The sequence below is a fragment of the Hippocampus guttulatus genome, chromosome 22 (assembly GCF_054856545.1).
Source record: "Hippocampus guttulatus isolate MCC_2025c chromosome 22, RoL_Hgut_1.0, whole genome shotgun sequence".
NCBI classification, from domain to species: Eukaryota; Metazoa; Chordata; class Actinopteri; order Syngnathiformes; family Syngnathidae; genus Hippocampus; species Hippocampus guttulatus.
Window position 1 is genome coordinate 2615631 of NC_141282.1, and position 23790 is coordinate 2639420.

General features: G+C 45.3%; 1 protein-coding gene across 1 annotated transcript in view; it reads right to left on the bottom strand.

Annotated features, from left to right (window-relative positions):
* Positions 1-13743, bottom strand: part of nav3 (neuron navigator 3) — a 117542-nt gene extending 103799 nt beyond the window's left edge. The window contains exon 1 of the mRNA XM_086103719.1: positions 13399-13743. Coding sequence (XP_085959845.1) covers positions 13399-13512 — 114 coding nt within the window. The 5' untranslated portion in view covers positions 13513-13743. The remainder of the gene's footprint in view (positions 1-13398) is intronic.
* Between the last annotated feature and the right edge of the window lie 10047 nt (positions 13744-23790).

The window sequence follows — 23790 nt, forward strand, 5'->3', positions numbered from 1 at the left end:
AACTCTCCACCCCTCGCCGCCTTCTCCCTCGCTCACGCTCTCGCTCACTCGCACTGTCGGCCAGCGCGCCGCAAACTCGGCCGGAGCGGTTCAAGGGGACACGAACTCCTCGTAGGGAGAACCGGCGCTCGGCAACACGGTGATTAAGGAGACCTCACAGAGCGCGTTAGCTCGTGTGCGTCTATTGTGCGGGTGTGTTTTCCTGAATATAACTGGGCATCGCTCTCGCTCACTCAGACTGAAAGTAGCCACGCTTTCTGCTCAGCTATATGTGGAGCAGTCCCCTCTTGTGCCTAAATTAAGGCTTGAAGGAAGAAAAACGGAGAACGCTGTCGTCTACATCCACGAGGAACATTCTTTTCTCATTTCTGCATCGGTTTTCACAATGATCAACCATTTGTCACAGGGCACAAGTGGTTGGTAGCGTCTGCCTCACAGTTCTAAGGTTCAGGGTTTGAATCTCAGCTTTGTCACCCAATGGTGACAAGCGTTACAGCAAATGGCTGGATATTCAGTAAAACTCACTCAAATAAACCACAATTTAGTGGGAGATTATTTAAAATTTAAGACTAAAAAAAATTGCTTCCAGGGTAAGCAGTTGAAAAGTGCATTTGTACTCACAGAAAAGAAATCCTACTAAATTCAAGTGAGAACAAGTTCCAAAAAGATGCTTCCCTCGAATCGACAAAACCAAAAATGTCCAAACCATATTCAAGGACGGCGACTTGCGTCGCAATGCAATCATAACTGGGAACAGGTTTGGACAAGTGGCATCCCCCTTTTTAAACTCGCAGAGGCCGAACTGCCATCACAAGCTGCCATGGTAGCCTGACAAAACAGAAGGATGCCCAAGCCAAAGCGTAAAACGTTCCTGCTGACGCAGCAAAGTCAAACCTTTCAACGCTGCACTGCAGCTAAGAGTCATAAACTGGAAGAGACGAGAAAAGGCACACACATCATTAGTTGCACGGACTCGCAAAACTCACTCTATAAGGCATACTTGTCACCTTACTTAGGAATCAGCACAGTGTCAAACAATGACTTTACACCCCGCTGCATCCTATTCACATTGCCATTGAGAAATCTTTGAAAAGTCAGTGGCCCTAACATGGACCCCGGAGTAGCACCGGCTCCAACGTGTTTCCAATCATGCTCCGGGGGCGATCGTGACAGGCCTAAAACAACAGGACAGCAGGTAAATGAGTGGCAGGCGTCCAACTTTGGCTCTCTGTGTGCCGCTGCCTGCAGTGCTGCAGGCATTGGGGGGGGTGGGGGGGGCCGACTTGGCCAGCGTCCAACTTCTCAGTCTGGAAAGCCGCCTTTGACGAGCTCCAATCTCGGCGGGTCGGTGAGACGGGTTTTTGTCAAAGATACGAGATTAAAAAAAAACAACCCGCTCACACGTTTGACGCAGGAAAATAGATGTCGGTTGCTGAGAGGCGGCCAGATACTCGCATGATCAAGAAGCCGGCTGGGTAACATAGCACTGATTGTCGTTATTTAATACCAGAGAAGAGATCCAAAGTCAACACTGGCAAAGCAGATCTCAGATTTTCTTCTATCTACGCATAATGTGAAAGGGAGAGTCAGCGCCTTGGTGCTCGGCCGCTCCGGCCGACTACATTTTCGACAAAATGCCACAGCCAACTGTGCCGTAGTTGAAATGTCAAAATGAGGAGTTGCGCATATTTCATGATCATAGTACTACATTTCAAAACTCATGAGGTGAGTTGAAGAACGGGTAGCGGTTCCCGAAACGGGATCGTCTTTTGTGTTATTTTTAGTGTTCTGCAAAAACAAAAAATCGTGTCTATTAGCAGATTTCCAGTCAGTCATATTGGAATCAACAATATCGGGTTTATTATTTGTTCCACATGCCAGGGCGCGATACCGCACCGGTTGATGTGTGTGTGCACAAGTGGGAGGGGTGTCCGAATGAAAGATACCGCCCAGGGTCACGTGACTTCAGAACTGTGACTGTGAAAACAAACACTCCAGGGTGCTGGAGATAAGAGGGGGGGGGGGGGGGGCATGGAGGGGGGGGGGGGGGTTGAACACCTTCTGCCCTCCCAGCATGCACAGGCACACACGGTGCTTAAACACATCCCCTATGGGAGAGGAGATAGATATACATCCACCTGGGCCTGTCAACACTGAATGCTATCAGCGAACCGCACGTCGGACAACATGGAAGCTAAAATAAACAGGCCACAAAACGCCCCCCCCCCCCCCCCTTCGCTTTCATCGACTCGTGCCACTTGCTGTTTCGGATTCACACGCGCACACACACACACATTCCTGTACCTCACTCAACCTTTGGCTTCGCCACAGTAAACTACCCGCGCACTAAACACACCTCAAACAAGGACAAGAGAGTTGAACAAGGACTCAAAAGCTTCTCGAAATAAACTGAAAAATGAATATCGGAAAGAATCATACATCCAGAACAGCAAACACCTGTAAATTGTCAACAAGAGCAGATCATTTGAACCTCGGCCGTGCGTCCCTGGAGTAACGACGCAGCTTAAGCCTCATTAATTTCCAACGTGTGGGCAAGGCACACATGGCTTTTAACCTCCAACTCGCGGGCTGTAAATCGGGGACGGCTTGTTTGTTTGCGCATCTGATAAACACATATTGAGATCATCTGGGGTTCCTCGGAACTCGCCCTCATTAGCGCCGAGCCTCGTTTCGAATGTCAGCTTTTTTAACGCCGCCGTCTGATTAAAGGGGACGTGCTAAGGAAAAAAAATAATAATAAAAATATAGCGCCTTCAGCCCTGGAAGCTGGCAGGGTGTCAAAAGGCCCAGATGTGAGGACGATGCCACGCCATTCGGCGGACGCATTTTTACGTACAGCTGCGTGCATCCACTGTGCAACATCTCATTATCTTTGAACGTTTGCTTGCTTGTTAAGGGTCCCTGTAAACATGAAGCCGAAACCTAAAGACTGTCCTTTACTGCAAGAGAAAACAGCTTGAGGGGATCCGTGCTATGTTTTGATTTATGCGACATTGAGGAGGAGGAGAAAGGCACGCAGAGGGAGGGGAATTGGTGGGGGTGGAGAGGGGGGGGCAGTCATCTAATTCTATATGGTGACCCACGGAGCAACTATTTGGGGGCTTTCTGAAAAGGTCCAAGGATGTGGAGTATGTGCGTGACAAGACAGTGCCGGCCGGTGGGAGTTCCTGTCCTGACACAAACTGGCGGCTGTGCATCCTGTTGACGAGCGGCACCCCGACCCGTAACACCCCCCTCACCCGCCTACAGACTGCTGCACCTGTGAACATGTAAAAGCCAAGTCGCAGCACATAAGGCAACAGCTGGAATAAAAGAAGGTGCGTCACAGATGTCAACCACCTTTTTCTTGGCGCATTCTGTTGCCCTTCAGCTTAGCACAATCTCATTTGGGGGGGGGGGGGGGTTGTTGACAGACTAACAAGAGGCTTGTCGTATTCTCGACGCAAATCAGGCGTCCACTTTAAGGCCCTCCATCGCGACAACGAGGGATCTGTAATTAGAGCAAAAGAGCGCCGTGACATTGTGCTCTCAACTTGGTGGATTCACTGGGGCACTTCAAGTGATTTACGTCCCAAACCTCACAACTCCGTGCCCCAATAGTCCGCATAAGTACAGGTATAGACAGTTTTCCTCGACACAGACCCGGCGGCCACTTGTATTTGCATGATTGTAACCGGGACCGCAATCTGATTAAAGGGTTACAATGACTTTGAAAGCCATACTCCCCCCCCCCCCCCCACCCAAATGGCAGGAGCTTTATTTCGGTCTTGTAGTGAAGGAAGTGAATCAAAATGGGGAGGAAAGGGCAAATTCCGAAGCTGCCAAAAACTGCCTAATCCCTTCCTACTTCCTATTTGGCTCGCTGCCTTCAGTCAAATGGCCATGTGAGGATCTAGTTTGATCCCCCCCAACCCCCCACCCCCGCCAGATAGGTACTTCCATTCTGAGATTGGATTCTAAAACTAAGCAAGTAAGAAACGTAAAAAAAAAAAAAAAAAAATACTGAGCATCAGTTTGCGTTTTACTGGCTGTCTTTATAAAGAACAGGGAGCTTAGAGCACGAAGCTTGTAACTCCTGCTCGCGTCACTCTGATGAAAACTAAACAGGGCTGAGAGCGGCGACCGACGCCAACTCCCCCCGCGCCCCTCAATCGGCTCTCCCCCCCCACCCCCCGGCGCCGCTCGCGCATTGTCCAATTAAGGTCTTCTGCTCGTGTGCGGTGCCCAGGCAGACTGCCACGAGCGTGCCAAGTCCCAAACACTCGGGGTCAGGGGAGTTAATCTGGCTTTCAAGGGTCCGACGGGGGCCATTGTTTGGGATGCTGCCTGCTGACACTTCAGCGACAGTGGGTGGGCATTGGCGCGTGGGCGCAGGGCTATAAAAGGCCTGGAGAAATCGGTTATAAGCACCCCGCGACTCTCCCCTCGTCACCCCTCACACGACTGTGTTTGGACCAACTGACATTCTGAGGAGTGTGCGTGTCTGTGTGTGTGTGTGTGTTTGTGACTGAGGTGGACACACTTTCCACTTGCTGCAGGCATGCGAGCGGCATTGCGCTGCCGAGTACGGCACATAAGAGCTCCAACTGTAAATGACACATAACTCAGCGGTGAAAATTGCTGCGCGATGGCTCGCAGGCGAGTGAAAGCGCCATAATGGAAGTTCTACGCGACTCTTGTGACTTTTCTTGACTGAGTGTGTGTAAGTAAGAGAGTGCCCTTTGGTAGCAGTCTCGTCATGTACTCCCTTCGATGCAGTCCTCGGTGGACTCAATTAAAACTTTATAGACTGATTTGAAACTTTGAATCCGGTCCAACAATTTGGAAAGAATTTTTCAATTCAATTGCGCTCGGATCAAGCCGTCCAAAATCGGCGACCACTGTATAATACAACTCGACCTAATAAAATTTTCATGATCCATTTAAAAAAAGAAAAATAAAATAAAAAATGCAGGAGAACCAGGCGAAGCACTGCCAAAACCGTCCTGCAACAGAACTCCAGCATGAAAAGCGAGCCGTATGAACATTTTTGGCCGTTGGACGGTCTTTTCATATTCATCACGGGATTCTGAAAGATTCGCTAAAAGCCAAAACTTCCCCTCAAAGTGAAAATGGTTGCCAGCAAATAAAAATCAGGTGCTTTAGTGACCGCGATTAATATCACAGCAGAGAAAATATTTACGTAGGGTGCGCATGCCTGCAGAGATATTATACATTCTGAAGGCCTTATCAATATGGCTGAGCGTTTTGTTTTGTACACGCTGCTATGAGCAAGGTTTCTTACCAGATCATGACCTTTAATGGCTGTCTAATGACAACCGACGCTGTCATGGAAAGAAACCAGGAATTGCGGCGAATCAACAAAGGAGACGGAGTGAGCTCTTCCCATAAATCAGGAAGAAAAATTTCGTTGTATTGCTCGTTTTAAGGGAGACATAAACAAAAGCCAGACCGTTGTTTCTCTGACTCCTTATAAAGCAGAGTTTTGAGTCGTCGAAGTTGGCTGGAACACCAAAGTTTGCCTCTCCTTCAACAAGTAGATGCATTGTTGCAAGTAAAGGCCAAAAACCCCCATCCCGAAAAAAAAAGACATCCACCACTTTGAAGCGTAGAAGTCAAGGCCGTCAACATCGAGTCCAACCCGCTGGCGAGACCTGCGCTTGACTGGTGGACTGTGAAATTGCCACAAACACGGATGATAGCGAAAGCGGTGTGCCTCTACATCGTGGGCCAGGAATGTTAATTTCATAAACAAACTCCCCTCCGGATTCTGCTGAGGGGAGATGGAGGCATTCGTTCGACTGAGCTACTGCAAAACAACACACTTAAGGCCGGAAAAACGCGGGGCCCTGGAGCTGCCACAGGAGTCGTCGTCACAAATATACATGCGATATATGACAATTCTAAAGCCATTTGAGAGTGCGGTAACAAAACAAATGCCAGGTTACCGTATTTTCCGCACTATAAGGCGTTTTGGAGTATAAGGCGCACCTTCATTGAATGGCCTATTTTAAAACGGTTTGCATATATAGGGCGCATTGCATTATAAGGCGCATTGAAGGTACAATAATGTCTGCAGTTGCGTTATGAATCCATTGGATGGAGCTACGTTAAAGGGAATACAATACAGCTTTATTTATATCGAGCCTTCACAACTGCTGCAGCTGCAACAAACAAATCCCTTTACAGAACATTTAAAATACTACGTCCAAGAAATCTGAATATTGATCCATATATAAGGCGCATCGGATTATAAGGCACACTGATGGCTTTTGAGAAAATTGAATGCTTTTAGGTGTGCCTTATAGTGTGGAAAATACGGTGAGGATGCTCTGTTATTCCCAACCAATGGTGCTGATGAGGCTGGAAGAAGTGAGTGAAGCGGCCTGATGTGATCAGCTCAGGCTACCAAATGCCTCAATGGGTCTGGAGCCGAGCTCATCTACTCATTATGGTCATCGGAAAGTATTAGAGGCTGACGTCGGGGGACACATAACTGTGGGGAAACGGCGGCAGGGCGGGTGGGGAGATGGTCACTGAGCTGAGTGCATCAGCAGCAGGCAGAAAAAGGCAATCATGTGGCAATGATGTCATGGCATGGCCTCGCTCAATAGGTGTCTGATCACGCTATCGGGAGAGTGATGATGGCCAGGAGAGGGCACGGGAATCTGGGTAGTGCGATGTTACAAGAAAACATTCACGGTGTTGATATTCCTGCCGTTATCTGAGCTCACATCGAGAATAATGAGCACAAAAGCAACCACCATGTTCCACAAATGAAACCCAGATTACAATTCAAATACATTCACACTAAATGGTGGATCAACGTGCTAACCAATATTTTATATATACAGTGAAACTCCTCTACAACAAAATCATGTTTGCAGCAAGAATTTTTTTCACAACAGGGGGGTTTTCACTGTAGCAAATTTGATCTCAGATGTAAACACACACACACAAACGTATGTGTACTCTTTATTTTTATTCCAATAATGCATAAGTATGAGGGGTTTTTTTTCGTTGTATGGGGGGCAGAAGAGTGGGAATGGTGTTAATGCATCAAGATTTTTTCACACTAGTGGCTAGTTTCGCCCATGTAGGTTTCGTTGTAGAGGAGTTTCACTGTATATATATTTTTTTGTCCATCTCATGGCAAAATTGTTGCTCGACCCTGCAAGTCTTGAAAGCACTGAAAACGGAGACTGCTTTTTGGCGCCCGCTCAAAAGTCGCCCATGTCAGCACAACTTGAAATAACTGTCAGTTGCAGCTGAGGGCCCACATGAAAAAAAAAAAAAAAGCCCAAATCTCACGGGTCCGTGTTAGCGGGCCTATGCGCTCTCTTGCTCAGGTGTCACGGAAACGTGAGAGCTGCTGCTACCAGGCGCCGACCGCTTGGACTACTCAAAGCCACCTTCTTACTTTGGCAGACAAGACAGGACAGCGGGGCATTAGAAATCTTTATGTAAGTGATTCCAAGGAAATTCTTTTGCTGTCAACACCAGCGAGTCACATCATTTTAACTTCTGTATTGACGGCTCAAGTTATGATAACATTTAACAGTCACACGATACACAGAGTCCTCCATTTGACTATCCCTGTGGTCAAGTAACTCCATACCGGCAGCACACCACATCTAATGGGGGGGGGGCGAGCGCGCCGTGTCTTGACTTTTAACGTCGCGCAGTTTGTTGGATGTGGAGACGAATCAAATGCATTCCAGAGTACCTTTTGCAGTGCAGACCCGCCGAAGCAGCGGGACGAAAAGCCACAAAAATAAAAAAATAAAAAAATTCCAGAGAACAGTCGGCTTTCTTTCGTGACCGACCCTGTGTTTTGAGGTTAGAAAAGGCTCGCGGGTCGAATTTCGCGGCTCTCTCACTTCATTATTTCAACGTAATAGACATACTGCATATTTTATTTTGATCTCGTCATTTATCAAAATAGCGCTAGAATTACGACAAACTCCCAACACGTGAGGTCCGTTTTACGTTAACGTCGGGTGGAAAACCAACGCCTTGGCTAGTGACTTCTCCATGCGCTAATTGGTTTCAAACCAAGCTAGCATTCTATCACACACACACACGCGCACACAATGATAACCTGTAACCTGATAACATGATAAGTTATCCACTGTAGCGAACGCTGTCCCCTTAAGGGTGAAAGAACAACAAATGTGTAAAACTACAGCGTTTCAATATTTTTTTTTCTCAAACGGGCAATAGCTATTTTAGATTTTGCATTACAAGTGGAAGAAAAGGGATTGAGCAGAAAACGAATGCTGGCCATTTCCTCTTCATTCCAGATGGGGGCAGTTTGGTGGCGATCAGGCAGCAAATGGATTTGTCTCAACTGGATCGCTTTTGGAGTTATTAATATGGACGCATTGTGCTGATGGCGGGGGGGCGGGGGGGGAGCAGTCATCATATATGTCATTTATCCCGTGGCATGTCAAGCGGTGATTATACTCTTCATTCATTGTGGCTAACGGGGATAAACAATTTATTTCTAATCGAGTCATGAGGACTGTGTGTTGTGGAAGATGCGAGCTAATGAGCCCAAAACAAATTAGGGAGTCGCGTTTTTTCCCCTTCCATTCCCACTTCATTTGCATTTTTAGCACATGCAAACACAAATATGCCGTTGTTTGTTCTCCGGCTCATAGCAACGTAATTACCGCTGACTAAGCGGGAATGAGGCAAGTGACCTTTTTTCGGCAGAATGATACTTCTGTCCGTCAGGAAGATGATGCGCTTTTTGTTTTCGCTTATTCGAAATACATTCGTCTCAGGCAAGCGAGCAGAAAGCTCATTTGATGTGCAAAGGGGAGTAGCTGAGCGTTTTGCAGGAGTGCGCGTTGTGGCGCCCGCGAGGTCCCTGACCCCAAATTCTTGGCTTGGAATTCATACTTTGGTGGGAAGAAAACTTGATAGCATCAGTTCAGAACCACTAAAACTGTCGTTCCCGGAGAGGTCAAACGATCCATTTGTGGCCAACTTCCCTGAGGGATCAATAGCAGTTTGGACACGAGTCAAAACCAATTGGGTTTTTTTTTCCTATCACGTGAAAACGAAGGACAACGAAAACTGTTGACAGTTAAATAGACAAAAAAGACCAACTAAGGGTTTAAGTAGGACTGCTCTTGGGATGAAACAGAGTACCGTATTTTCCGCACTATAAGACGCACCTAAAAGCATTAAAGTTTCTCAGTGCGCCTTAGAATCCGATGTGCCTTATATATGGATCAATATTCTGATTTCTTACTTTAAATGTTTTGTAAAGCGCTTTGTTGCAACTGCAGCGGTTGTGAAAATCTCTATATTGAATTGTATTGTATTGTATCCCCTTTGGCGTAGCTCCATCTAATGTTTGCATAACACAATTGCAGCCACTCGTGTCGCTTCTATTCTATGCGCCTTATAATGTGGTGCGTCCTATATACGAAAACAGTTTTAAAATAGGAAAGTCATTGAAGGTGCGCCTTATACTCCGAAGTGCCTTATCGTGCGGAAAATACGGTGTAGATATTGATACTTTGGTCATGATGATTTCCGACCATTCCACTGGCAGACTGGTCAAGGGTGCCTTTAAGTCGTCGACAGTTGATTTTTTTGTACAACAGCGCATCTGTCAGGGCACCAGTCAAGCCTTTGATAGCGATTTTTCTTCCTCATTGGCTTCAAGCGGCGCACTCCGCTCTAAGTATCTTGTAATAAGCAGTTGGCCGACTTGTATGTGATTCTGATTATGGTGCTGGGGCGCTGCTCTGTGTTTTGCTGTTTATCCTGGCCGGCCTGAAGAGTGCCCAGTTTAAATAATGGTGAGCTGGTTAAGTAACGCGGCATGAGAAAGTTGAGCATTCCAAGCCCAGCTATGACTGATGCACCCGCTCCGCACCCCCCTCCCCCCTCCAGTCCGCCTCTTCTTCTTCTTATGTGCATTTTTGTATTTCATTTTTCAGCTGACAGCGATAATTACACGCTACCACTGTAACTTCAACTTTCATTCTGGTTTCTTGCATCTGGAGATATATTTGGGCCGGATTTAGCCTGCTCAAGTCGCTGACAGAAATAAACAACTGCAGTCGAAATAAGCAAACATAGAGAAATACTTATCCACTTTAATTTTAATGTATTCATGAAAAAAAAGTATCTACTCTCCCATGCCAGGTAAACGCCTCTTTAGCTACCGTATTTTCCGCATGAAAAGGCGTACCTAAAAGCCTTCCATTTTCTTAAAAGCTCACAACGCGCCTTAAAATCCGATGCGCCTTGTGTATGGTCATTACAGTTAATATTTCGACCCCAAAATGGCTTCTTGCTCGAGACATGCTGACAACGCAGAGTTCAAACGAGTTAATGTTAGAAATTGCTGTTGGTTAAGTGAACTGTGTCGCTGATTTATTGACATCTGATTGTTCTGTTGGTGTTTACTTGAGCATAGCTCCATCTAGTGGATGCATTGTAGATTGCGTCTTATAATGCCCAATGTATGAAAAAAATTACAAAATAAGCCATTCATTGAAAGTGCGCCTCAAAATCCAGTGGGCCTTTTAGTGTGGAAAATACGGTAAGTTTAAGGTCGTTTTAGGTAAAAAAAAAAAAAATTAAAGAGAGGTCTAAAGTTTTTTAAGGCTAGGAGCCAATTAAAGCAAGCACAAGGAGGGAATGTGGTGGACCGAGATATGATTGAACATTAAGACGGTAAAAAAGTGTGGAACTGCATAAAGTTCTCTCATTCGCTCTAATGCCGGTCAAGTACGGGTGCAGGAGCTCTCACACACAATTTCACAGGAACACGGTGTGATATTAACACACCATCGAGACGATTTTTTTTTTTAATGCCCCGGCAAGTCCAAAAATAACACAATACATGTCACTCGTTCTTTTGAGGGAGCAGACGAGATGGGAGATGGAAGTTTCCCACCTTTTGATGACGTTTGGAAGTATTGCTTCTTTTTTTTTTTTTTGCTTTTGGCTAATCCGGGAAGAGAACATATTGAGACCAGAGCGTTTGCTCTAATGAAGACATGCGAGAATAGAGAAAGTCAGACCACAGATTTATCTGAGCATTATGTGAAACCAAAAATGTTTGAAGAAAAAAAAAAAAAAAAAAGACCTTGGCGAGCAATTTGCTGGAGCTGCAAAAGTTTAACGCTTAGCGGTTACTACAGAGGACAGCTTATCATGCTATCAGGTAACAAGTTGTCATTATTGGTGCATGAAAGGATTAAATGTCAATCACTTTTGCGAGTTGCAACTCGATTGGCCTTCGGTTGAGATGGTTGGTTTTTTACTTCATCATTCGGAAAAAAACACTCCAACGAGACACTCCTGTGTTAAATTAACACATCCCTGTTGAGCACTTTTTAAGGGATGGAATTTATAGTACCGCCGTGTCCAGAATTTAGCATCATGTTAGCATGTGCGACCTGCGTCAGAAAAGTTGTAGGATTGTTGATATTATTATTTTTTTCATTCCGAGGGCCGAGAGAAGCATTTTAAAACGGTACACGTGAGCTAACGATGGTGAACACGCTACAAGCGTGTGTCCCACCCCATGCTTTCCTTTTTTTACGAACCCACAAACGCTTGCGTCAATTTTATTTTTCTGCTTCGTTCATCTTAGGGGCCGTTATGTAAATACGAATCAATGTTTTATTCCACACTGCTCAGGTGGTCATTTCCCAATAAATTAACATCATTTTTTTTTTTTTTACCAGAAACGGATTGTTCAACAAACACCGCCGGCCATGTCATTATTCTCCCCATAAAGACGGGTGATTATACATTGATGGGATGATTCCCGGAGACTGAAAAAAGGGCTGACGGCGGCAAGCGAGTCGTGGCACCCCCCCCCCCCCACCCACACCCCCTTCTGATAAAACGGAAGTTTCCCCGGCTTTTATGCAGCACGCAGCTGTCGGGAGAACTTTGCTTCTTATCTGCAAGTGCCCTGATAACACCAAAAAAATCAAAGGAGCGACTCAAGGTTGAACTGTTGTTTCCTCACTCCACCCCCCCCCCCCCCCCGCACCCCCAATCTCGCTCAAGTGCTTTCACCTCAAGCCAGTTCGTCCTCCTTTCCCACTCGGGAGGAGTGTTTCATTTTTCTCCGTGCAACAATAGAACTTTCATCTGGATGGTTTCAATTAGTCTGTTTTATGTGGTTGATTGATATTAGAGATGCAGAATGTTCGGATACAGGTCTGGGAAAGACAGTTTGAGGGAGAAGGCGCAAGAGTGGGCCGCAACCTATTCATCGATCATCAAGTCAGACGTTCCTGGTGCAAATATGAAGTGACTCCATTTTACACAGGCTCTATTGTTTTGATATTAAGACCGGGAGGGTCCACGCACGCTGGATTCTAGATGCGGTTTTAGTCATCAGATTGTTCCCTTCCTTGCTCAAAGTTCTTCCACAAAGAAGTGGACATCAACAAATACTGGAATGAGCGACCGACTCCAAAGATTACGATACTCCACAACTTGAAATCGTGTAGAAATCGGTCTTTCGCGACGTGTCATCTATCGAGTTGGAAGATTTTCCTACCCCACCGTCTCTTTCAAAATGGAGCAATGTTTCGCTCTCGACATTCATAAGGTTCACGTTTTATGCTCGACAGCAGGGGTGTCAAACTAAATTTTGTCGCGGGCCACTTTGGAGTTACGTCTTACTTCAGGGCCGACAGTGAAACAACAAAACAAAAAGGTTGTATCATCGCATTACTACTTGTACACACCAAATTTAATGTATTACTAGTTTTGAAATCAGTCAACTACAATCGTCAATTATTGTTGAAATGAGTGTAAATGGTAACAAAATGATTGCAAAATCTCATCATGTAGTATACATGACAATTTGTAGGGCCACATTAAATGACGTGGCGGGCCAGATCTGGCCCCCGGGCCTTAACTTTGACACCTGTGCTCTAGATGGTGCGCGTGAGGACAATTGGGTTGCTTTTCCACACAATAGTGCGGCACGGGGAAGCGGGAGGGTCCAAAGAAAACAAACGTGGGCTTGGGATTTTTTTGCCTTGCTTGAATCAGGTTCATTTTCACTTTGTGTTCCTATTCCAAAAAAAAATATTAATAATAGCAGAAATGCATAAAATTTGTGCATTTTGCGTTTGGAAATGTTTGGAAACCCCTCGGGTTGTTTTTTCTCTCATCTGAGCTTGCGACTGGATATAACTTTGGGATAACATAACTGAGACAGGGCAAGAGAGCAAAAGCAAGTAAGAGAGAGGAAACCAAAACACAATCATAAAGTATGAAGGGCTACAAACACGTTGACTTTCGTAGTCCACGAGAAGGAGACACAGCTGGACCAGATGCTGCTCAGGTTCTGTCACAGTATCTGTGTTCACACCCTACCTGTTTGGCATTCAGGTCTTCCTTGGAGTGCATGCTGGGGCTGCCTACCGGAGTGACGGGGGCACTGCGGCTGCCCCCGGCCAACACCGCGCGCACCGATGACAGCCACTTCATGACCAAAGTAAAAACAAATCGATAATTCCTCGATTGGGGCTTCTACGTCCGAAGCACGCCGACGCCGCTTTTGCACTGCACCGCTTAACATGCCGACACAGATCCAACAATACACGCTAATCTGAAAAGACGACACAGCGCCATCCCATTTTGCGCGATAGCCTAGTGACACACACTATTTCCTCCCCCCTCCATCTCTCCGCTGCCATCTGTCACTCTTACCCCTGTCACTTTGTCCTGCTATCGCGCCCCATCGCTTTATCTAAGACGTACGTACAGTACGACCGGTTCCACGGACACGCGCACGTCCCGCTGCGGCTTTCGGACAGAGCGAGGGATTGATGCCGGCCGGGCATTAATCCAAAATCGGTGCCTCGTACGCAGGCTGCCGTGCGCATGACTCCGTGATGGGATGGATGATGGACAGTCCAACAAGGGTGTGGATTACTGATTGAAATGCGTCTATGTTTGATCGAGGCGGCAGGAAGGAAGAGGCGACCAAACCAAATCATGAAGCGGTTGCTAGGTAGTAGATATTGCCGAGCGCTGTTAGCATTGTTGCGATGATGATTACGGATGCCAGCTGTCAGTCGCGGCAGATGGACAAGCATGGAGAACTGACTGTTGAAGTCTCTCAATGGCACAAAGTCAAACATTTATTCCTTGCTGCTTTTTGGGCCTTTATACAACCTCATACATTCTACGACGGCAGTTGAATGTAATATTCGTTTTTTATAAATTTTCTTGTGATCCGTGTGTTTAAAAAAAAAATAATAATACCGTATTGGCCCGAATATAAGATGGCCCTGATTATAAGACGACCCCCTCTTTTTCATGACACAAGTTTGAAAAAATACTTTTTGAACACCAAATTAATTTTATACAGAAAATAATTACAGTACATCTGAAACAAATGATTATAACAATATATTTGAGAGAAAAAACATGATATTTTGCCTCATTCAAATCTTAATATCTGAACATTTAAATATGTAAACTAAAGTGCAATCACATTCGTAAATGAATGGCTCCTGGTTTTTGAAATGTAAATGACATCATAACTTCTCCTCAGCTGCCGGTTAACCTGGCCGATCTTCGACCCACTTTTCTCCAGCTAGTCACTACGTTTCTCCATTTTCTGTTATCTCTTCTATTATTTTCTTCTCTTTTCTTTCTTACCGCTATTTTTTAATTTTATTCTTCGTGACGGGGGTTCACTTTGGCCTGGGGAGTCTAGTTCAGCATTCGCTTCAATGATATCTGGCGCCCTCTAGCGTCGTGAATGGGTATAATATCTAGACCCCGAATATAAGACGACCCCCACTTTTTCAGTCTTATTTCAATGCAAAAAACACCGTCTGATATTCAGGCCAATACGGTAATAATAATAATAATAATAAAATGAAACAGCTCCCATGTCAAATGACATGTACGAGCGAAAAAGAGCCAGTAGCAGTTCACGGCACAAACTTAGAGTCAACCATATACTTATATTTAAGCCCATATGACCAAACCACGCTCCCAGCCCACAACACGGAGCTTTAAGTTCTCGAAATGACAATCCCGCAGACGACAGTTCCACCGTGGAAATGTCACAGCGCCGCGCCACTTTGAAAGCGGATGAATCCCGGCGGGGCTCGGCAAGAGGTCGGCTGGAATTATGGCCGCTTGGAAGCCGACCCTTTCCGAGTGAGAAACGCGTCCCAGTTTGGCCTAGTGCCCTGGCAGAAGAGGGGCATGGACATATGCAACTGACAGGCGCTCGACCCCACTGGGGGGGTCTGCGTGGCATCGGGGGCGGGATTAATCTCTTAATCCCTGGTCTCAGCATGCCCAACTGATGCAAAGTGGCGCGACAGCTTTGCCATTGAGTCAAACGTCGAGGTATCAAAAAGTGGTCGGAGAGGAACAATTATCGCACAGATTTTAAAAAATAAAATTAAAATGATCAGATCAGGATGAAACTCGGTTTGATGTTGAGCGGCGTGCCCTTTACTGGTCGTGACACTCTCATGAAACTATAATCAACAAGTGAATCAAATGAAAGCAGTTTTAGCCCGCAAGCTAGCCTCGGGGCAAAGATGTTTGACATGTTCCCCAATGGCAGAGAGGGGACATATTTCTGCCGAGATCAAATTGAAATGATTCTGACATAGGATTGTATTAAAATAATAATAATAAGTAAAATTACAGAGCATAGAAAAAGCAACACATGGTGTGAAAAATAATTAGTATTCCCGTCTTGATGGCCTCTGATGGCATGCCACTAAAAACAACAGTGATTTAAATTAAACGACTGAGGGAAAAGACTGGATTTATGAACGTTTGGAGCCGGCAAATGTTGGGAACTCCTCCACATTCTTCTTCCCCGCTCCCACATCCCCTCACATGTTGCTTCTGCTCACTTTTTGATGCCCAGATGCGTCGCTCGTCGCTTTTATCCAACTCCTGGGAGCGACCCTCCAGAAATTAGAAGAGCGTTTGTTTGTTTTTTTTGTTTTTTTAGCCAAAACATCTTGGTGGGAGAAATAGAGGCATAAAAGCGAACTCCCAGATGACAAGAAAAAAAGGGGGCTTTTCCAAAGTGGGGCCTGACACCGGAGCTCTTGTTGTGGGACGCCACAATGCAATTCCGAACGACTACAAAACACTCAAAAGCTCTCACGCATGTTCAAGTGCTGAGGCACTTACATCCGAATGAGCACGGAAAGCACAGCGTGGCTTGTTTTGATTGAAGAGTCTTGTAACTGTTACTAAGATGAAACAAAATATTGAGAGTTGGCCACATTGGGACCGAGGAATAAATTGTTGCAGATCGGACTCAAGGTGCAGCTTGCGGAATATGTACAGGATGTTCCCCCAACGAAATCCATAGTCCGATTATATGCCATTTGTTCGTAATTGCAATCTGATGGCAGCACATATTTGCCTCACAATGGTTTTGGTTCACACTCATTCACACGGCATCATTTTGCAGATCATTTTCAAAATGCGTTCAAATGAAACGAGATGAGCCCCTATTTTTTTTTTCCCACGGAACAACTTTGCATCATCTGTCCATCTTTGCTCATAACCGATGTTGCAATCGAACATTTAAGAGGAAGGAGGCAATAAACGAGGGGGCAATAAATCTGTTTTATCGCCCCCCCTCCCCCCACCCCTTCGTGACAAATGTGACACCTCGCGCCGCGATCTATGAATGTTTGCGTCGGCAATGTCTATCAGTTCCGACGGGACAATATTGACGAGGCAAACGGGCCGCTCCGACAGAACATTCCAATATCACATGTGACCTTGATGAGGAAGAGGAGAAGAACCGCTGGTGCAGTGGAGCGACGCTTGGCCACATTTTTTGCATGGCCCCCTCTCATCTGCTGCCAAAAGATCCAATGAGCCAATGGGACCTTGAGATGTTTTGGAGTTTTTTTGTTATGTTTTTTTTTTTTTTTGGAATGAGACAGATGTAAACAATTACAGAGCAAAATGCTGGTGATCGTTGAGAGGAAACTGGAGGGGAACGAGCTCCCCTTCTGAATTCTCTCCAGAGTTTTGGTATTAATTAACACGCACATACACACACACACACACACACACACACAAAGGACCGCCAGCGTCTCGTGCATCACAGGCTCTGGCTCGCTGCACCTCGGGTGCGTGCGGGTGTGTTCAGACCACCACCGTGAGGACGGTCTGAATCGGCTGCCTCTTTTTGCACTTGGGGACGGGGGGGCCTTGAACACTTGGGATCTTTGCGCTGAGTGCAGATGTTATACCGACAGGATTGGCATTAGACCTGAGAGGCATGTCAAAAAAGATATTTTCGTCTGGGAGCGGCACAAATATAAAACGGGTGTTGCATTACACGAAAGGCAAACAAACGCAACATAATTTCGCTTTTTCTTTCCGTCATGGTTCATTGAAGACTCCAAATTGCCCATCGGTGTGAATGTGAGAAGGGGATGGCTGTTTGTCTAGCTGCTCTGTGATTGGCTGGTGACCAGCAGAGGGTGACTCCGCCTCTCACCCAAAATCAGCTGGGATACGCTGCGGCTTTCCCAAATGAGGGTGAGCACTGCATAAAATGGATGGTCAACAATCCCCTAAATACGCAAAAGTTATAAAACTATAGGCGATCCCACCCCCCCCCCCAAAAAAGAGAGATTTCCTTTCATCTCCCCAAGTGGTTGCTGAGCGCAACATTCTCCCAGAATAGATTTGCGTAATCACTCTCCCTGAATAATTCACCCCCAATTTTCCCTCAAATCAAAACAGAAGAAGTCTCTCGTGAACATGCACTCTTTCATATAGGTGCGCCACAAAGGGAACAGGCCTGGCATCCAGGCAACCAGATGTTTACAACACGGAAGTACAAGGCAGAGTTGACACTTGCTGTGCGCTGGCAGGGCTTTTCAAATCCAAACAACCCGGAGGGAGGACGTGAGCCAGTGCTCTTCGGAGACGCTCCGCAGGAGGCGCGTATATCAACCTATAAAAGCCTGTGAGGTCACAGTTGTCAGCGGTAACGGTGGGGTGGGGAGGGGGGGGGGGGTCACAACAGAGGACAACACCACCACTGTATTGTTCCCCTGCCAACTCGCTTCCTGACACCGGGGTCAACCTTTGACGGTAAATCATCGCACCAAAGCAGCTGAGGCCAAATGCGCCTAAACCGGACAATCGGGGGGGGGGGGGGGGGGGGGGGAATTAAGAGGCAGTCGCCGACTCACAACTGCACACCGGGCATTGACCATTACAGTACGGTACTGTTATTATTACCCTATTGGCCCGAATATAAGACGGTGTTTTTTGCATTGAAATAAGACTGAAAAATTGGAGGTTGTCTTATATTCGGGGTCTATACATTATACCCATTCACGACGCTAGATGGCGCCAGATATCATTGAAGCGAATGCTGAACTTGACTCCCCAGGCCAAAGTGAACCCCCGTCACGAAGAATAAAAATAAAAATCGCGGTAGCACGAAGAAGAAAAATAAAAAATAGCGGTAAGAAGGAAAAGACAAGAAAATAATAGAAGAGATAACAGAAAATGGAGAAACGTAGCCACAATCTGGAGAAAAGTGGGTCGATGATCGGCCAGCTGAGGAGAAGTTATGGTGTAAACTTCACGATGCTTTTTCTCTCAAATATATTGTTATAATCATTTGTTTCAGATGTACTGTAATTATTTTCTGTATAGAAATTAATTTGGTGTTCAAAAAGTCTTTTTTCAAATTTGAGTCTTGAAAAAGAGGGGGTCGTCTTATAATCAGGCCAATACGGTATTTTTCAGGGATCCTGGCGATGAAAGTAAATGATTTGAAACCCAAGGTTGATGCTGCGTTGTCATTGGTCATCTTCTCAAAAGAGCGCTTTCGACTACATACCCTGCCGATAAAGCACTGCGACATGCACTTCATTTCCCCATTTAGTATTATGATTCAAGCGGATGTTTTTGGAGGGTTTTTTCGTTTGTTCTTCTAACTACGACGTGCTTTTCACCAAAAGTATAATTAGTCATCCATTTGAACTTCGTTTAAGGGTAAACAAACATTGATTGCGGCACTGTTGTCAAGGAAGAAGCGGGTTGCCGCGGTCACTTTGCTGTGTAATAGTAAGAGTCCTACTGGGATGATATTCAATTAGCTTTTTTTTTTTTTTTTTAATGTATCCAGGATCGAAACCATTCAGTGATTTATAGACCAGTAGCATAATTCTAAAATCATTTGGACGGCGAACTGGAAGCCGGCGAAAAGTGTGTCCTTTATGGAATGTATTTGGATTACTTGGCTTGCCTGGTATGCGAAACAGAATTTTGATTGTGAACACTCACATGATACGATGTGATATTTTTGATGGGGGGGCAATGTTTGGGAGACACATTGCTTTTTTTATTTATTTATTTTTCCATTTGAAGTTATTCACAGTGGCCTGATGTGCTCTTATGCATCATTTGTGGTGGTGGAGTTCAACAAGTCAGTTTGCAACATGACTACTTGCGACATGACAAGTCTGCAAATGTTCCAATTCCCAAGCATAGCGCCAACGCCAAAACCCCCAAAAATTTATCAAAGTTTTTTTTTTTTTGGCCACATCCCGGAAACAACAGACAAGATGGTTTTGTTGCAGTTTTAACTTGGACTCTTGCACCTTTTTCCCCCAAAAACTTTTGAACCTTTGCGCGTGTTTTACTGGTAGCAGTCTCATTCTGGCAACCAAAATGGCCTGGCAGACTCAAAAACGTGCACCGATACCATTTTAAACATGTGGTTGAGTGTCCTTTGTGCATCTCCGAAAGTTAATGGATTTTTAAGTGACTCTGGTGATTTTTGCGGGCATTCGAAAACCTCAGCCGGAGCGAAAGCCGCGGCAGGAATTTACTGTAGTTGAATCATCACCCTTTCTTTTTTGATCAATGACTTAAAGAGGCAGGGATTCCCCTCGCGATTCGTGTGTCTCAAAGCCGTTTGGGTATTCATGTGGCAGGCAATTGCCAATCAATCAATAAAGAACAAAAAGTGCAACATCTGCTGTGGGTTTTGGCGAGGGCATGCCAATCTGTCCCCCGAAGCGAACCCTGACACTTTTTTTTTTATTGAAGCCATGAACGGCTGAATTTGGTGTCGAAAATTAGGACATTAGGAACGTACGCGGCGGCTCATAATTCTTCCAACTGTTAAAAACAGACACCGTCATTATATAGCTGCCATAACTGCAATTATGGAAAACGCCAACATGTTAGACAGCACGCAACGAACCGAGCAGTCAAGATCACGACATGAAGTCGCTTCTTGTCAATTGTGTCTGCTTGCACCGTAAGTCCCAAACGTGTTGAGTAAGAGCAGCATCGAGAGATCTCAAAAGACTCTTTTACGACAGTCCGGTTAATTAGAGAGCGAAGGCTTGAAAGCAGCTGTAGTGTTGCCCAACCAAAGCAACGTGCCGAGACAGCTAAGAGCCAAGATGGATGCTGATGCCGGTCGGACAGACCGCTGTCGTGAGGTCACAGACTAAACAAGGACAAACCGCTTCATGAAACCGGTCCAAGTATGGGAACTACTGTTGGAAAAAACATCTGTTGTTTGGCAACATGGCTTGCTTGCTTTGCTGGCTTTTTTTCCTTCTTGTTTGCTTTGAGGTGGTATTAAATTGGAGATCCTGAATGCGGAGGTCCAACTGGGCATTTTGGTGTCGCGGGCGAGGGCACTTGCAGAAGTTTCCCAGCCGCCGGCCGGAGCCGTCGGCCCCCGCGCTGCAGTTGAGGGCTCGTGACTGGAACGTCATTAAAGCGCCATTTGCAGGGTTGACGTCCGGGAAGCGTGCGAGCGCCATGCGTCACATGCCGATGGATCGGACAGATCAACTTTTTTGACTCTTAACAGGTCGGGTTGGGGGCTCGAGATCAGACAAATCCACATTAATTGACACCTGAGTCTAAAAACTAAGACATTTCAGTGGGTGTCTTGTTATCCCGGCCTTATCTTCTTAACACTGTGTAAGCCCCCCCGCCCCCAAAAAAAACAAAAACAGCATGGCTAACACAAACTTCCAGTCTGACTAAAATCGTGCAAAAACCAAAGCCATACTTGCCATAGGGAGTAATATAAATCCAGCAAATCTGTTCCAGACTCAAGCACTCCAAGGCAATAAGTTTCCCGGTATGCTCGGCAAGGCGTCAGGCCCTTCAAAATAAGATCACCTCAGTATGATAATTTACACCAGACTTTCATTGTCCCCCCATGATGGGTAACTTAGCTTCTCAAGCTCAAACTATTGAGTGATTGTTCATTAAGAAGGAGCCACCACGTGGCCCCAGACACTCAGGTGAAGCTGTATTATATGCATGTGTTTTATTTGGAAGGTTTAACTTTTGGACAAGATGCAATGCGTTGATTTTGCCTCAATGTGGAAGAGCAAAAATATATATATAAATTAAAAAATTAAAAAAGATTGCATTGTGGAATACACATTGCCCCGTGTGGAACTCTTTATACACAACTTCCAAAACGCTTCAAATGAACACGAGCCGATTCCAGGAAATGAATGACAGCGTAATGCTGCAAAAGGCTGAGCTGCCTTTGCCTTTTGAAGAATACGCAATTACTCTGGCGCATTTGGACATAAAAGCCCTTAATAATGTCAATAAGCTCAAAAAAAAAAAAAAAAAAAAAGAACTTAAAAGAGCCATTGAGTCACTCCAACGTTGATCATCCAACCATTGTAAATGTCACTATTAAGCCGCAATGAGGTCACGTAATGCTCCCCCGATCGATTCATACGATCCCCACATCATTCGATACCTTGCATGACTTCATGCTTAGATTTACTGTCTGTCAAAACATTGCCGCAGCAGGGTTGCTGTTGTTTTGCCAGTCAGCGCGGCATTATAATGCAAGAGTTGGCAGCCCCCCCCAGATCAATGAGCTTGATGGAATAAAGAATCTTTGTCGGACGGAGTGGACCCTGTCATCGTAAACTGTCATTGCATTAGAGGTATTGAGGAGAAAAAAAAAAGCATGTGTGGAATGTGATTTTTTTCAATTCCTGGAATAGGAAGGGTGCCGTCTCAATTCGGAGACGTCAAATGGTTCCGAGCCTAAAAACATTCAGGCAAGTGCGGTGGCCTGCGAGTCAATAAAAGTTTATTTAATCATGCCTTGTTTGTATCACTCACTCGGTAAATTGGGGGAATGCAAGTAAGGGGGAAGGAAGTAGGCTGCCGGGTATTTGTAGGCCCGGCATGTGTACACACTGAATAATTTCCTCAAACATACTCAACACCACACAAACAAAGATGAAAAAAGGAACATGAAATGTTTACAGTTTTCTTTCAACACGAGCTGCGGAACCGTCGTCCGGCGGGCTAACGTTTGATTTCGGCCTGTTCACTGTTGGCATTCTGCGAACAGAGGCCTTCCAGTTTGTTATCTGCGGTTTGTTACGTGTTCATTTCGCCGCTGTCCTTCGCTGAACCGCTGTGTGGGGACGGCTGAGTGAAGGGCCGTGAAAATGTCAACAAAGCCCCGGCCAAGGTTCTTCCTGCAGCCAACGGCTGATGAGAGGAAAAACGATTCTGTCGTAGCGTTATTTTAGCTCGTTTTTTTTTTTAATCGGCTTATCAAGAGATTTAGTTTAACCATTGCGCAAATTAAGAGTCTGTTTTGCTTGTGTATACATCTGCGTAATTGTCCTCTTTTTGAAATGTCTAATCACCCTCTGGGAGACATGTAGCATAATCGCTATTCTTACGAATTACATTAACATGATGCTTTTAAATTAACTCATTCAGTACCAGCCAATTCTAGACCAAGTCTGAAAAGACGTTTAAAAACGTCTTTGGGAGTGAATGAGTTAAAAACGTCTTTGTGAGTGAATGAGTTAATTTATCCATTATAAAATGGCTGGGAAGTCAAGATCAAATCTTTCCGCGCTTTTATTCAGCCATAGTATGAATGGTTCTTCTCAAACGGTTCAGATTTACCGTTGTGTGGAGGGAGCCCATTGTTCCCAGATGTCAATCAAAGAGGGCTTTGAGACATACGAGACTTCGACTGGCCGCTGAGATCTGCGAGATTCTTGTCATCGCGGTCTCTCAAAGTGAACCTGACTTTGAGAAGATGATATCATTCAATGACTAGCTTTGGATTTTTGAGAATTTAAAAAAATAAATTCCGATCATAGCCTCAAGGGTGAAAAAAAATGGCCGCCGTGAGTTGTGTCACCCACTCCCAGTGTTCAGTGGGTTATGAAATTAAACTTTGGGCTCTTCAGCTGCAGAAAACTGAATGGTTTTTTTTCCATGCTTCTTTTTTTTCCAATAATACAGACTTTCCAGTGGGGGGGTGGGGGGGGGGTGACTTGACAAATCTAAGTCCAGCACGTTACATATGAACCTATCGAAAGCAGTGAACGTAGAGCAATGCATCAAGCGCCACATAAAAACGGGGATCATTTCCCAACCACACAATGTTTCAGCTTGTTTTTCCTACCCACAGCATGCAAATCACATCCAGTTCAATGGCTGTGAATAATTAAGCATGTTCGAAACAAGGTTATTATGGTTCACAAAAAAAATTTATAAAATAACACATTTTGTTGCCCACATAAAATAAAAATAAACGTGCTTTTTTTTAAACAAACAAAAACTAACTCTTCGGCTCATAAAACGGACGATGATTACCGCAAAAATGTAAATTGTTGCTTTTGTGAATTAATATCATACTTCCCGTGCATTTGAGGTTCATTTTATATGGACGCGTTTTGCTCTTGATGTGCGTCA